This window comes from Terrapene carolina, unplaced genomic scaffold (assembly GCF_002925995.2).
Source record: "Terrapene carolina triunguis isolate 2854851 unplaced genomic scaffold, T_m_triunguis-2.0 Scaffold714, whole genome shotgun sequence".
In the NCBI taxonomy this organism is placed as follows: Eukaryota; Metazoa; Chordata; order Testudines; family Emydidae; genus Terrapene; species Terrapene triunguis.
In genome coordinates, this window is record NW_020665065.1 from 5,601,826 (window position 1) to 5,618,586 (window position 16,761).

Here is a 16,761-nt window from a genome sequence, read left to right on the forward strand (position 1 = left end):
GGTTTTGTTGAACGCTTTTTTTTTTTTTTTTTGGTTCAGTGTGCTTTGCATATGAAACAGGACATTCCCCATCCATCCCCTCCTAATCTAACAGGGACCTCACTTCCTCCCCATGAAACAAGCAGCCCATTCAGCAAAAGGGAAATCCCAGGATGCACTGGGGCAGAACAGCTAAACAAGGAGCTTGGGGGGGGGAAAAAAACGAAAAAAGAAGTTTGAGTGTGTCCAAATGAGCAGAACCGAGCTGGTAATTGTGACGTTGCAAACTAGTAATTTAGGATGTGGATCTGCCGTGCCAATCTTTCAAAAAGTTTTCCAAGGAGGCAATTCTGGTCTGTCCCTACAGCAATAGCCCACAAAAGAGATAGTACACAGCAGCAGCAATCCGCTGTCAACACAGAACCACTGATAAATAGCCAGACTGGAGTGTCCTCTATAATTACAGAACCAGATTCTACAGGGTAAATCTGGCGTAACTCCATTGTTACTCCACGATTTCCCTAAGAGCAGAATCTGACCTGTGGAGCCTCATGGAAAACTTTGAAGAGCAGCTGCTTTGGGCTTTTTCCCCCCCCCCAAACCCTTTTTATTTCTTACATTTGCATGAAAACAGGCTCTTCTCCACTCTACATTTCTTCTCTAATGCTTGCTTTGTGACATCACAATTGTCTCCACAACAGCTAATTCTGATGTCACAGAGGATTCTGATTTCAGATGGGGGAAAATAAGCAAAGAGAGAAGGAGAGGGAGCTTCTAAGCAACAAAGGAGCTGTTTTCATGCAAATGTCATAAGAAAGAATACAGCAGCATAAACAGAAGGGCTTTCAAGTCTGCCATGAGGAGGATCAGCTGCTCCTTAAGCATAGCATGAAGGAACAACATAAAGGTTAGACCAATTGTATGAATTCTGGGTCTGGTTGATTGGTATAAATCCATTGAAAACAAAGTCAAATCAACATAAAACTGGAGAAATGCAATGGTGAATAATGCCCTTTAACTACTGTGATCTTGTTAATTTTTTGAAACTTAAAATTACAATACAATACTTTCATACACAAATTCTGCTCTCAGACTGATGTAAATCCCGGTAACCCTGTAAATCAAGTGACTCTTGATTTCCAGCAGTAACTTAAGAGCAGAATTTGACACTCAAACTACAAACCACTGCTGAAAGAGGCCCAACTTCTGAAGCTGTTCAGCAAATTCTGCTCTTGGTTAGGATGGTTTAAATCTGGATTAATTCCATTGATGTTCCTGGAGTTACTCTAGTAATACAGAACAGAATTTTACCCAACGTCAGTTTGCCTGAATTAAAGCAAGACGCTTGACCTGGTTCTGATATGACAGCGAGGTCTGATTCAAAGCCAACTGAAGTCAATGACGGTGTTTCCATTGAATTCAACTGAACGTGGATCAGACTCTAACACAATTTTTAAACCAGCACAACTTGACTGCTATCAGTAGGGTTTACTCTTTACTTACACTAGACCATAAGTAAAAAGTGAATTAAGGATCCTCAGAATTTGGCCCAGTGGGAACTGTGCTATTTAAAGTACCACGCCCTTTTATTCCTGAGGCCTGAACAGCAAAGGTAAATCTTTTCCATAACTATCATATATCTCCATATACTGATACAGTTCACCACTGTGATTCAGAGCCCAGATCTTTCCTATCCTTCCAATACAGCCTGTGTCATGTTTTAAATCTTTTCCATAACATTATCTTTCATCTTGAGCAGTGAACTGCTAAACTCATAAGAAAATAAAAAGAAGCATGAAAATCTGTACTATCACAAATGCTCCAAATGCCAAGACTAACTTATTTCTAAAAATTAATTGAACTCTTTCATTTCTTAGCTGCAGGACATTTGCTGCCACTCCTTTTTTCCACCCAAACAAAAGACGAAAGGGATGACTCAAAGGAACTTGAATTTCAAGCTAAAGCCACAAAGCACTGAATGCTTGATCTTAATATTAAACAGGTGTGCAGATGCCATTCATTCAAGACTCATCACGGCTGGCTCTTTTTTTTTTTTTTTTTTTTTTTAAACTTGAAACAGCACTGACTTCCTTAAAGACACATGGACAAATTCAATGATGACATAAGTGGTGGTATAAGTCACATCTTGGGCGTAAGCTGCTCTGAAAATGGGTGAAATTTTACAGTATTGCCAATTCCAAGCATTCAAAAATCATGACTCAGACCCCTAAAACTCATGAAGCTGATTTAAAAGTCATTAGATTTGGGATTCTTTTTCATAGCCTTTTGGTTTTTGAACTATTACTGGGGTCACATTTTACAGCTTTTCTCCACAACCACGAGGTCTAGAAACTTACTTAAATAAAAAAAAAAAGTGGAGATTTTAAAATAATCATATGCCTCCAGGAGCTGAGGCTTTAAGAAAACACCAAATATCGTGAGTCTTACACCCTTTGCACCGTTTTGCACACCCACCGAATGCTAAGTTAGTACAAGTTACACCACTTTATCACTTACACCCATTTTATAGTACTCTTTACTGCTGAACCTGGCCCAGAGATCTCCATGGAAGATGTGCCTAACTAGTCCTCAGTTTAATACCCTTCACTGATTTTGCAAAAACTAAACTCCTGTGACAAAAGAGGAAGGCAAAAAGCCAAGCACAGCTAAACTTTTGCTACAGGAATTCACGGGCTTATTGTACAGTATGTTTCTTATTAGTGCCAAAATGGGAATAATGGAATATCAGTAATGGACCTCATGCTGCAGTCTGTACTCATTCATCCTGATTTTAATCTCACTTATGTCAGATTTGCACCATCGTAAATTAATTCATGCCAGCGTAAGAAGAGGACAACCATGCCCATTGATTTCACTGGGAGTGCTGCTGGGTAAGGGATGGAGAATCAGGTCCATAATGCTGCTGAGTATTTTTAAAACAAATGCCTACTATCTTTGAACTCAAATACATTTATCAAGAAGGAGGACACAGGCATAAAAGGAAACCCCATCTCCTGAATGCTAAAGGGACAAATTCTGATCTCAGTAACACCAGAATAAATCTGGAGTACTTCACTGAAATCAATGAAGGCTGAAAATCACAGCAAAATACTGTCCTCGTACTATAAATTTTGCTTTTCGGATCCATTAATTAAGGTGTTGATTTCAAGGATTTTCTTTTAATTTTAGGTTACAAACTAGATGCAGTGAAAGCTAAAATGCTTATTTTCCTGTTTAAATACCCAAAGCTGATCAACGTTGTTTTTTTTTTTAAATAAAGGATACTTGTCAAATAAAACACCAAAACAGCCTTAGAGAACTGTATCTTCCATAGTGTTGTCTTGTTTTTTTCCTTAAGAGTAATTGATGGTTTCCAGCGTATGCTGTAACAATAATTGTTCTAGTGAGCAAAAGCATCACTATGCAATACATACATTTTAATGCTCCACAGAATTGATTTAGTTAACTAGAAAGATGTTGCAAAAGCATCTCCAAGTTTTATGCATGCAATTCAAGATGCCCAGAGCCCCAGTAACGTACAGTAAGTCACTGCTAGAAAATAGCCAGAGAAAACAGCGACTAAGGTCCCAATCCTGCAATGTAATCCCAGAATGGGCAGATCCTTTTGCCTGCCCAGAGTCCCACTGAAGTCAATAAAAACAATGAGGAGTACTTACTTGTGGCACCTTAGAGACTAACAATGGGACTGCATTGGTCCTGGGAACCACCGGCACAGATCAGGCTGAAATACTGGATCCAGCCAAATAAACACCCTAGGGCTTGGGTCACAGTTAACCAAAAAGATATTTTAGTTTCGTAGGGTATGTCTAAAACACCTATGGCTGCCCCATGACTGCAGACTCAGGGTCTTGGACTGCAGGGCAATAAAATTGCCATGTAGGTATTAGAGCTCCAGAACCCCATGGGGCCGGGGTGGGGGGGGGGGGCACAAAGCCCAGGCTCCAGCCTCAGCCCAAATGTCTACACTGCGATTTTACAGCCCTGCATCCCAAACCCGAGTCAGCTGTCACAGGCCAGCTGTGGGTGTTTTACTGCAGTGTAGACATATCCTCAAAAGTTCTAGCAATAGAACTTTATCTCTCAACAGAACTCTATCTGACAGAACAAGGAGCAATGGTCTCAAGTTGCAGTGGGGGAGATCTAGGTTGGATATGAGGAACCACTGTTTCACTAGGAGGGTGGTGAAGCATGGAATGGGTTACCTAGGGAGGTGGTGGAGTCTCCATCCTTAGAAGTTTCTAAGGCCCGGCTTGACAAAGCCCTGGCCAGGATGATTTAATTGGTGTTGGTCCTGCTTTGAGCAGGGGATTGGACAAGATGACCTCCTGAGGTCTCTTCCAACCCTAATATTCTATGAATCCAAGTGCTGGTTGGAGGTTTTCTTCCCCCACCTGCATCTCTGCACCAAGTGGCATGAAAGGTTTTCAGCCCAATGAAAACAAACAAGACAGTTTTCCACTAATCAAAGGAGTATCGCAGAAGTCACTCCAAGACCTTTCATTATTTACAGGGTGAGAAGCCTCATTCACTGGTCTCTTCTGGCTAACACCAGTAATAAAGGCAACAACTTCCGCATCAAAGCAGGAAAATCCAAAGACTGAGAAAAACCACGTGGTGGTGGTATTTATGATTTTAACAGCACCGTTGACATGTACTGCAGCTATACAGACACGCTGTGAAAAAGAAGAGGTCCCTGCCCAGAGAAGCCTCCAATCTATTGGCCCACTTGACTTTGCCTGGGTATTAGGGTCTGTTCTACACATACTCAGGGTCTATGGTAGACATAATGCAGTGAACGATGGAATTCAATTGGGGGTGGGGAAAGCGTTCATGGGAGAATGAGGGTTATAGCAGTGAAAAGACATGGAACAGTTTTCCCTCCCAACGCCAGCAGATGTTGTCCAATTAAAGATGCAAATAAATCATCCTCTGCATTACAAGTCAGAAAACAAACACACAAAGCTTTCTAAATACATTTCAGTTTAAACTTGCATAATTCTCCCAGTGGAGAAATCATCCTAAACTTATGCAATCCTTAGAAAGAGAGACATTATTACAGCTTGTGTAACAATTTCAGTGCCACCCAGAGAACAGTAATCTGCATAAGGAAATGCAGACACAACCCTAGCAGAGAACAACACACACACACAATTATATGTGGGGAGGGTGGCCACCATGGGGGCTAAAACCAGAGACTCCAGCTTCCAGAGCGACTGCTCTGTAATTGAGCTGGAGGGACTGCTCCCTCTGCGCCAGCCAAAAAAGTCTCTGTTATACTTAACCCAGACTTCCTAACACTCGATATCCTGTCTGCTATTTCAATGCCCTTACTCAACGTTTCAGACAGACATTACACAAACTGGCTGGTGAAAAGGGCTTGAGAAATCAAGAACCAATCCAAGTGAATGACCTTATTCTTTAAACTGATACCACTGACTGAGGCTGAGCAGAGGCTAAAGAACAAAGGTACAGAGGTGCAAGTCTTCCTAGCATACCACCTAAATCCTCCACAGGGCAAAATGGAGGACATACAAGGCCACACTATTAAAAATGAATAAATAAAAATGTTAACAACCCAGCAATCTTGCTTGCAAGAAAAGGGGTGAGCATACCACACATTCTGAAGCAAAAGAAACAGTACTGAAAAGAAAAGAAAACTAGGAAGAGATCCTATTCTCCACAAAGCATGTGAAAAGGTAACTGCACATAAATCAATACACAACAAGGACAGGTCATTGTTTACTCTGAGCCTAAGGTATAATGCTGCAACAATTACTTATGCACGTAGTATGTACTTGCGTATTTCCATTTACTTTAATGGGACTGCTGGGACTACTCAGTGTAAAAAAGAGCTACAGGATCAGGTCCTTATTTAGCAGAAAAGGTGATTATACAGCTTGTCGCTTTAATACTACATCCTCAGCCTGGAAAAGCCCGATTAGACGAGATAGCAGCCAACCATTGACTGAGCCAATGATAAGAGCGTCACTCATGGGAATTCCCATTGGTTTCAAGGGGAGTTCCATTACAGAACAGTGGCAGGAATGGGGCCCAAATTCGTATCAATCTGTGTTTTTGTTCTCTCATCCAAGAACAAGTAAAACCAACACACTTAGCTCAGTGCGGAAAGGCCAGTGTCCATCAGCCAGCAGGCTTCCCCATAATTAAAAACACGCCCATTCCAACGAATTATAAAACTATATTTGATGCTATTTGCATGCAAGTTTATGGTATCTACATTAGTACTGGAAAAAGTATGGCCCTTACTCCAGCTTTTGAGGGGAGATTTGCTAGGCTCCGAAAATCCCTATTTAACCACTAAAATCTAGACACCTAACAGCAATCTTAAATCCCAATTCCTGCATGTGACATTGTCCTTTCTGTCTGAGGACAGAGGGACAATTTACAGCAGTAAGCACTAATCCATCCCTTTACCTTTAGTAAGTGTTTTCAGGAGCAGACCCATAGTGCACTTCTGAAAATGAAACCAATTTTAATCTGCATTTCCCAAAGCAGATATACTAAAGTAATGACACAGCTCCAGATTCTGCTCTCAGATGTAGCTATTGAATACCAGTGTAAATCCAGAATAACTCTACTGACTTCAGCGGAGCTACTCTGGATTCAAATGGGTGTAATTAGATCAAAATCTGCCCCCATGACTCTAGGGCCACACTCTAGGATGGCTCAACAGCCAGTCAAAGTACAGGAAGGAGTTTGATACAACTACAGTATTTCTGTGGTTTGTGGGCAAATAGGCTTCAGTTACTTTGTCTGCTGACTGCTTGAGTGAGAACTGCAGAACTAGCCCCAAACTATCCTTATGTTACAGAGACTTGGGATTTTTTTAAAGCTATAATCTTTAAAATCTTTAATAATCTTTTAAATCTTTGCAAAAAAAAATTTAAGGAGCTAAGCAGTGGAGGGAGAACACGGTATATCTTAATTGAGCAATCACCGTTGCCCATACTGAATTCTATGCACTTCAATAATAATTTTCCAAGGTAAAATAACGCAGTATCAACTCAATCCCGTTATTTTCCAATCTCTTTGCAGATTGAAGACTACTGTTTACCTTTTAGCCTAGAGCAGCAGAATGAAATACAAAGATTTTGTGCCCCAAAATGTCAATGTTTACTGCCCAAATTCAGAAAATATTTTTAAAAATGCATTAAAAAACAACAACAGATGTTATGTTTGTTAATAGTCAAATACATTTCATTTAATAATGACGTCCACAAGTTCAAACACAAACATGCTAAACTATTACTTTTTTAGATAATGCTTCTTTATCTGGAGGACAACTTGATTTATGTGCCTTGTACAGCCACTCAACCAAAATAGAGTGGTCCTATTGACTGCTAGTATTCTATAACTACACTACCTAGAAAGCAGTGTTATATAAGTCACCAGTGTTCATTCCTTAACAATTTTTCTTTTCCAAGAGCTCAGAGATAGGGCTTCTAAGGCTAAATCCTCCCATTGGAGAAAATTATACAATTCCCACTGACTTCAATTGGAGTTGCATCTGGGCAAAGTACTATACTGTTGAGCCCAAAGCTTGCTACTGTCTTTGAAAAGAAGAATTAAACCTGGCTTAGACAGAACTGGGTCTGAATGATGCACTTTGAGATGGATTTTTGTGTGTGATATCTAGCCAGAGCATGTGCCAAGCCACCAGTGCGAATTCCCACCATCAGACACGTCACACTGCTAGTGCTGCAGACATGCACAATTTTTCACTGTGCAGAGTTGTGACAGAGGTCCTCTTCAAACTGGAATCAGGACCATGCTAACTACAACTGTGTCAAAACAACATTGCCACTTGAAATGTCCTATAGCATGGTTTCCCCAGTCAGAGCGGACACGGATCTTTTATTCCTAAGAAGCATGCTAGCCAAAACATGGTCTCGTCAATACTAGGGTTAGCTTAAAACTTCTCACCGTTCTAGCAATGGTGAAAGATGTAGCACAGATTAAGTGCAAGCGGCTGCCAGCATTTTAACCACTGTGTTGTCTAGACATGCTCTGAAACCTACTATAGACACCTCCAGATAGTGTATGGCATGCTTTTTTAACGTCAATCTAAACACAGACCCCAAGAAACAAAAATATGCCCTCACTGGTTAAGAAGATCAAGTTAGACCCCTGCTAGCAACACCATGTTCAAATCCTAAGGAGTAGTTCAGATATTAGGTCCCTGCAATGTAGTCAAGACCAAACTGTGTTTAACTTTGTCCCAAAAGTGTACTGAAGCCTTGGACAAGTCCAAGTCCTGAGTCCATGAGCCACAAAAATGGTGAATCAGAATAGGCCACAGAGAGAACAAATGTTTGCCGTTCTAATGTTGGAATTTTCCAAAGAGCAGAAGGAAGGGAGTTAGGCACCCAAAATCCCTGCCTAAAAAAATACCAGAGGTCTAACTTCAGTGACTTCTATCAGGGTGAACTAATTCACAGCAACTGAGAGCATTAGTCGGCTCAGAATCCTCATTTCATTATTTGCAAGATATTCACACGCGCACACACTCCTTACTTCTCAATCCACAACATCTGTAAATCAGATTCCACTCCTGGGGGGGGAAATAGCTGATGCCTGCTTAAAATATGGACATCTCCACAAACACACAGGATTTTGCTTTAAGCTTGGTATCATTCTTGGAGCTTAGCTTCTGAGCCGTAAAATGATACCAAGCTTAAGCTGTTGCTCCAAGCCATTGCTGGTTTCTGCTTTGGTGGCCATCTTGGTTTTTATTGAAGATTTTCAAATAAAAATTTTAATAGTCAGATAATGCAATGAGTCATTTCAGTGCTATATATAATAATAATGGGCCTGAACCTGCAGTCTTTAGGCAGGCAGAATTCCCCATTGACTTTTATCTAATCCATTTAGTGATGGACTAGATCAGGGGTCGGCAACGTTTGGCACGCAGCTCGCCAGGGTAAGCACCCTAGCGGGCCGGGCCAGTTTATTTACCTGCTGACGCGGCAGGTTCGGCCGATCGCGGCCCCCACTGGCCGCGGTTCACCGTCCCGGGCCAATGGGGGCGGTGAGAAGCGGCGCAGGCGAGGGATGAGCTGGCCGCGGCTTCCCACCGCCCCCATTGGCCCGGGACGGCGAAACGCGGCCAGTGGGGGCCGCGATCGGCCGAACCTGCCGCGTCAGCAGGTAAATAAACTGGCCCGGCCCGCTAGGGTGCTTACCCTGGGGAGCCACGTACCAAACGTTGCCGACCCCTGGACTAGATAGTAGTTTGGATGCCACTGCCTGGGCAGAACCACAAGTTCTCTACAGTGCATGTCACAGGCCATATATTCCTAGCAACTGAAAGAGATTCCTCTTTAGGTAGCAGGGACCTGCACCAGTGGAGCAGAAGGATCTGGATTTTATCCCTGCTGCCACTGTGAAGTTCTGGGTGGCCATAGTGTGCAGTACAATGACAGCTGTGAAGTACTTAAGTGGCCACAGCTATCTTACAATGTCACTCAGAGCTGCATTATTTCACCGTGAATAATTTCTGTCCTTTGATTTGGCTGCACACTTGACCTGGCTAAACCTTACTCCAGCTGAGAAAGCTCCGTGATGTGGCAGCAGCACTGGATTTGGAGGAACTGCTAAATAAAGTGGAAGGCCTACTGTGCTCATTTACATGTCAATACCCAGAATGCTACTTCTAGCTCACAGCGACTTCATAGAAATGCTGGGACCTGAGCCATGGGAACACTGCAGCGCTGGTGTGTGTGGGAGTGTGCACGGAATTCTCTTATCCCCCGGTCTCTAATTCTATGTAGTTTTGCTAAAAAAAAAAAAAAAAAAGTCTAGCTCTGAAATGCAAGGGAAGGGGGATATTAAAGCATGATCAGGCTGTGCTCAGTTCAATGACCCGCAGAAAATGTTATGGGGCAGGGGGACAGGATCCCACATTGTTCTACTGGAGACTGCCCACCAATCAAAAAAGCTTAAAAGCCCTCTTTTGAGGCTTTAGTAGCTCAGACACTTTGGAGACATGTTGGCATGCAGAAAGCAGACAGAAAGCACACCAGGATGGGGCAAGGGCATCAGCCATGGAGCAGGAGAGATGGGAATGGCGATCCAGGCCTGGCCTATACTGGCCAGAGGAGACCATGGAGGTCTCAACTGAAGTACTGTGTCCAGTTCTGGGCATCCCACTTCAGGAAAGATGTGGACAAACTGGAGTGGGGAAAAATCAGTGGAGAGCAACAAATATGATTAAAGGTCTAGAAAACGTGACCTATGTGGAAAGATGAAAAAAATGGGTTTTATTTAGTCAGGAGAAGAGAAGACTGAGGGGGGACATGATAACAGACTCCAAGTACATAAAAGGCTGATATAAAAAGGAGGGTGATAAATTGTTCTCCTTAGCCACTAAAGATAGAACAAGAAGCAATGGGCTTAAATTGCAGCAAGGGAGATTAAGGTTGGACATTAGGAAAAACTTCCTAAAGTACTGGGACAAATTACCTAGGGAAGTTGTGAAATCTCTGTCCATGGACATTTGTAAGAACAGGTAAGACAAACACCTGCGAGGGATGGTCTAGATCAGGGGTCGGCAACGTTCGGCACGCGGCTCGCCAGGGTAAGCACCCTGGCGGGCCGGGCCAGTTTTATTTACCTGCTGACGCGGCAGGTTCGGCCGATCGTGGCCCCCACTGGCCGCGGTTCGCCGTCCCAGGCCAATGGGGGCGCGGGAAGCCGCGGCCAGCACATCGCTCGCCCGCGCCGCTTCTCGCTGCCCCCATTGGCCCGGGACGGTGAACCGCGGCCAGTGGGGGCCGCTATCGGCCGAATCTGCCGCGTCAGCAGGTAAATAAAACTGGCCTGGCCCGGCCCGAGCCGCGTGCCGAACATTGCCGACCCCTGGTCTAGATAATACTTAGTGCTGCCTCTGTGGAGGGCACTGGACAAGACAGCCTATCAAGGTCCCTTCCAGTCCTATGTTTCTATGATTCTATTCAACTATACCCAAAGAAACCATGGCTCTCAATTTATGGGACCCATTTTTGCAGTCTGGAAGGTTTTAAATCTTAGGACACACAACCCAGCACTTGGTGGCCATGCTTTGAATAGCTCCACTCCAGACACAGTGGGAGAGAAGGGAGAGGGAACAAACTAACGGAGAATAGTAGAAGAGAATACGACACACTCACACATAAAACCAGAGGAAGCAGCAGGAGACCAGGAAAGGAGCAGGGAGAACAGAAAACAATGCCGGGGGAAGTAGGAGAGCAGGGGCAGAGGGGGAGAATCCAGGTGACAAGGAGAGGCAGAAGGGGAGGGACTAGGACAAGGGCAAAAGCTGAGGGGAAACAGGAAAGAGCTCAAGAGAAGAGGAAGCTCTGGGAAGTGGTGGGAAGGTGAAGGGTGGAGTGGAAGTGAAGAAGCTCACAGGTCAATGCAGAGGGAAAACAGACCCAAGATTAAGGAAATAAAAAGGAATAAAACTAAAAAGAAAAGGGAAGGAAGAAAAGTGACAGACTCGGAGGGACTTGTTCTGCTGTGCTGCAGAGTTCAGAGCTTCCTCAAATCTGTGGCTTTAACCCACTGTCCCCTGCATGAGGTTTTCACCTGCACTGCAGCTCTAGACCAAGCCACTCCTGGGAGGAGCAAAACCACAGACACCACACCTTGCACAATCACACACAGACAGACACATGGCGCACTTCATACAGTCATGTTGACAAGAGCAGCAGAGATACCTCCACCCGCAGACACCCCAGAGACACTGAGTACACAGACCAACACATATATCCACAGACCCATCATGAAACTGAGACAAAGTAATTCAAATAAACCACAAAAAAAGGTACACATCACACACGCATATGTACACAAATGGATATATGACAAAACAAAGTGACAAGCGCACACACACACACACACACATGCTTCACACATTTATCCACAAACAAGCACCACACACACAGCCAGAGAGAGAGACAAACATGCAGGTAGACAGTGATAAACACAACCACACAGAGCCAGAGGCAGGATCTTCCTTTCATTTCCTTGCTAGGTGACCTAAAATTTACTGCACCGTTATTTGCCTCTGGCCGCAGTCTAGCAGCCCTTGAGCCAGACTGAATCTCTCCATAATTATCTGCAAACGCTGCTACAACACAAATGACCTTAACATATGATATCCCCTTGGCTACATCTGATGGAAAAAGGCTGGAGAAAAAGGAAACATAAGTGAGCTAAGGCAATTCCAAAACTCTGTCTGGTCTGCCAGGTAAGTTGTTGACAGGGTCTCTTCAAGACTGCGCTGTATTTATACAGGAGCCCTGAAGCCAACTCAAAAGCCTTGAAACTTAGCCCAGTTCTGCACAGGAACTGAGATAAAACATTCCCCCTTCCCCACCCTATCCCCAGAACACACGGACACCACCCACCCCTTACAATATTGCATTTTGAAAGCCAACACCCTGGGAATTTCATCGCATAAATGCATTTTGGCAAAATGTTCCAAAGTAGCCACTGTTTATTTAATGTTTTTGATGCCACAATTTTTAGGTGCCCAACTTGAGCCTCCTTGATCCTGCTTTGTGAGAGGTGCTGTGCACCTTTCCCACGGCCTCATCTGAAGCCAGGAGTGCTCAGCGCTTTCTGAGAAAGTGTAGTCCCTTTTGGGGTGGGATCTCAAGTTGGGCTCCACCCCTAAAAAGAAAAGAAAAAATCAATAAATCAAAGCACCCCAAGTTCAGTAACCTCTTTTGAAAAATGTTGCTCCTTGTGTCTAAACTTGCCCTGACTCCTCCACCTAGCTCCAGTCAAGCATTCTGGATATTGCTAAAAACAGGGTAAAACTCCATAAAAACCACTATGAGGAAAAAAAAATGACACCACTTAAGGTTTGAAATTCATCAAGTGAAAGGGGTCAGCTATGGAAATAGGGAGGGAATCAACCAATATGGGACTGACCCAGGTAATATTCAAAACACACCTTTCTGGGAGTAGGAAAGGGAAGTGGGGAGAGGTGGTCTGGGCAGGATGCCACAATCACAGCAAGGTCACTTCACCCCAAAAATCCTGCTTCTCCAGCCTCACAACCTCACCCTCTCCTGTCCCCACACATCCGTAGACAGTCAATCCCACCATGCCATCTTAGCGCATGATTAGCAGCGGACAGACAAGCCATTAAAAACACATCCACCTCCAACTATGGCGATAATGTGGCTCATTACAGCACAACACTGCCACAATGGCTCTGACCCTCCAGCTCTGGGGAGGGGAATTTGAGGAACTAGAGGGAGGAGGAGTCTAGTTACTGATTTGAAAAAAGAAAGAAAAGCTAGAGGCAAGAAGCTGAATTAACTGGGCCTCCCAAAGATAGCTGGGCTAGGTGCAGCTTTGTGTGCACAGCGCTTCGTAAGTCTGGATATTTAAAAAAGAAAGTTAAAGAGAGAGAGTGTTTAAAACAAGCATTTCGGAAGTGATGAGAATCTCCCTGCCCATTCACAACAGGCTTTAAATGCTTCTCTTTGGGTTTGTCCCTAGCATTGTGCACCCTGCAACTCCAGCAACTAAAAATCCCCAACAAAATGAGACACAATCCACCCAACAAGCCAGTGCAGTAGAACTCAAAGGAAGGAGTTAACTCGACTTTTCCTGTTTGCCTTTTTTTTTGGGGGGGATAAGGGGGGCGGACAGTGTGCTGCTCATCCCACAGCCAATTACACCACCGCCAGTTAGCCAGACATCCTGGTGTCTGCGAGGAAGTTCTCAGGGCCCTGTGGCATTGCTGCCCATTGATCAGGACTGGTGCCAGGGTCCACCATGGCCTGCCACCCACCCACACGCTGGCGATTCAGGCTGCTCAGACTGAAAAGAAAAAAAAAGCCACCTAAAATAAATGTGGTTTAGCAGTCTGGATGGGCAGAGTCAACACCGCATGGCGTATCTTAGAGGCTGCTGCAGTTGGCTCTAGACAGATTCATTTACTGGATCTATACAAAATCCAATACACAAAAGCCAGTCTGGTCGTAGGATTCAGACAATGTGCACAGTCTTCTCCGGTCACACACCAGTCGCTAATGCATGCTACTAGTATACTGACCTATTGTCAGAAATTTTCCTATGGACCCCTGTAACCAGTCACATTTCATTCCCATCTAGGCTTGGAGATCATTTCATCTCTGTTCCCAGACCTGTTCCATTTATTAAGACATACATCAGGAGGGGAGTTGTATGCATTTCTGTAAAGAGTAGTTCGTTCTTGTTATTTGTCCTTGCCCCAGCTTTCATGCTTCCCCATTCAGGCTCCGATCCCGAAGTCCTGGCCTGTCTCCCAGTGAAAGTATGGGGGGGAGCAAGGGCAGCAGGATCAGGCCCCTAATGTACAATTCAAAGAAGACATAGAAAAGTAGAAGTCTTTTAAGTAAAACCTAAAAGCCACCAAGAAGAAGAACAATTTAAGCCTACAAGAAAGCAAAGTGCAGTTTCTAAGAATTCTCTTCCACATCAGCCCACTGGGTTTGATTTCACAGCATGGTTAGACCGCTGCATGCCTTGCAAGGGAGAGGGGCCACCAAAGCTGGTTTATCGGGAGACCCCTGAAACTGTAGGCGAATGTCCCCAGCCCTCATCCCGAAAAATCAGGTGCTACTTACCCTGGGTGCTTTTCTCTTGTATTTGTTGCTGTAGTCAAATTTCTCTTTCATTTCATCCAAGAACTGGCCCAGCCTTGCTTTCTCCTCTTTCCCGGTGTAATCCTGGCTGAGGAGGATATAGGACCTCCAGTTAGCCGAGTCAAAGCCCCAGTGGCAAGTCCTGTTCTCCAGGGATTTATGCGAGTGGACCACAAATTTGTGAGGCGGGTACATGAGCCTGCAGTCCAAGCACTGGATGCAGGCAGCGCTGGGGTTGGTGTACAGCTCTGGCACGAGGAGTCCCTTGCACTTCCCAAAGCACTCGTGGTACACCTTGAAGCTCTTCTCGGTGAGCTCCAGCTCGATGGTGCTGGAGAACTCCTTCTTGCAGTGGGGCGGGTAGGTGCCCCCGTAGAGCAAGGCATTGCAGAGCCTCTCGGCGTCCGTCTTGGTGATGAGCCCGCAGGAAGGGGCCGAGAAGGGCAGGATGCCCATGACTTTCAGGATCTCCAGCTGGTCGGCCGTGCACCGGGAGCAGTAGATGTGCAGCTCGTCGCACACCGAGTTGATCTGCTGCAGGGAGAAGTCCCTGAGCACGGAGTTCAGGATCTGGGGCAGGCAGAGCCGCTTCTCGCCACCCACCACGAAGCAGGAGATGGTCTCCCCTTCCAGGATGGTCTCGCACCGCTCCGTGGACCTGTCCGAGGGCATGAAGAAGGGGCCCGGCATCACCGGCGGGGGCTGGATGGGGGGCAGGTGGAGGACGGGCTCCGCCGGGTCTTTGCCATTGTCCTTCTTGTACATCTCCTGCGCCCAGCGGGCGGAGAAGGCGGCCGGGCCACCCAGGGAGCTCATGGAGCTCAGATGAAACTGTTCCAAGGTCTTCTGCAGCCCGGGATGCGGCTGGAAGCTGCTTCTAGTGACAGTCTCCATCTTTCAGCCCCTCAGCCCCGGCCCAAAACCAGAAATAACAACCGAACAGCCCCGGGTGTGCCTCCCCTAAACCAGGGGCCACCACATGGAACCCGCCCGGCCCGCCCTGCGTCGCCTCCGGGGTCAGCCGGCACCGACCCCCGCTGCCGCGGAGTGTGTCCGCGGGGCGCGTGTGCCCGGCTCGGGGGCCCTTGCACAAGCCCCGGCGGAGCAGAGAGTCGAGCCGCCCCCCCCCCCCCCCCCCCAAACACAACCCCAGGAAAGTCTGTGCCGCGCTCCGGCCCCGGGGGCTCAAACGCGCGCGGGCTGCGGCTCTGCGGCGGCGGCCTCCCGGCGGTCCATCTCCACCGAAGCCAAGCGGCAGGAGGGGAAGACAACAATCATAAAAAAAAAATGCAACACCACAATAAAATGTTGCACTGTTTTGCTTTTTGCTTCGACGCTCCCCCCGGCCGCAATCTTTTGCACTTCCAAAGAAAGAGGTGGCGGAGGGGGGCTGCAGACAGAGGCGGGCTCCTCCCTCCCCCCCTTCTCCGGGTGGTCCCCTGGCTGGGTCGGGAAGGTTTCCTTCGCGTGCGGCTCTTGCTGGGCTTTGCTCTCTGGGCTAGTGGGCTGCGGGGAGCTGCAGGCAGCGAGCGCTCGTCCTCCCCGCTCCTCTCCCCAGCCGCGACTGAGAGCGCCTGGGCGCTGAGCTCGTGCAGCCTCGCGCTCACTCCTCCCGCCCGCCCCGCGCGCCCGCCCGCACCCCTCCCCTGTTTGTTGGTGTCTGCCTCAGTCATTGAATCCCAGCCAAGAATGTGACCAACTCCCCAGGCTGGGCTCTTCCAGGAACGGGGGCCGCCTCCCCCCGCGGAGCCTCTCCGCAGAGGCAAGCACACAGACAAGCCCGGAGCAGCCGGGCTGGGGAAGAGTAAAGTGCTGGGTTCACAGACCTGCCAGCGCGGAAGGAAGGGGGCGGGAGGGCGAGGGCTTTTCCTCTGTGGGGTTTGTTTCTGCTTTGTCCTGATTATTTACTGTGGTGGAGGGTGGTTGTTTTTTTTAAAGTGTGTGCCTGACATGAGCACATACACACAAGGCACATGCAACAAACACAGGGTACATGCAATTAACGCAAAAGTTGCAAAACATACACCGTGTGTGTAATTCAAGACAAGTACACCCGTGACACAAAATAGACGCACAGGCATGCACGCAACACAAGGATATGCACCTAACGTATACA

At 46.3% G+C, this 16,761-nt stretch overlaps 1 protein-coding gene across 2 annotated transcripts in view; it reads right to left on the minus strand.

Annotated features, from left to right (window-relative positions):
• The window catches only part of SKI (SKI proto-oncogene), a 143,176-nt gene extending 127,571 nt beyond the window's left edge, over nucleotides 1-15,605 (minus strand). For both annotated transcript variants that reach the window (XM_024207822.3, XM_024207821.3), the window contains exon 1: nucleotides 14,628-15,605. In XM_024207822.3, coding sequence (XP_024063590.1) covers nucleotides 14,628-15,539 — 912 coding nt within the window. In that variant the 5' untranslated portion in view covers nucleotides 15,540-15,605. The remainder of the gene's footprint in view (nucleotides 1-14,627) is intronic.
• Between the last annotated feature and the right edge of the window lie 1,156 nt (nucleotides 15,606-16,761).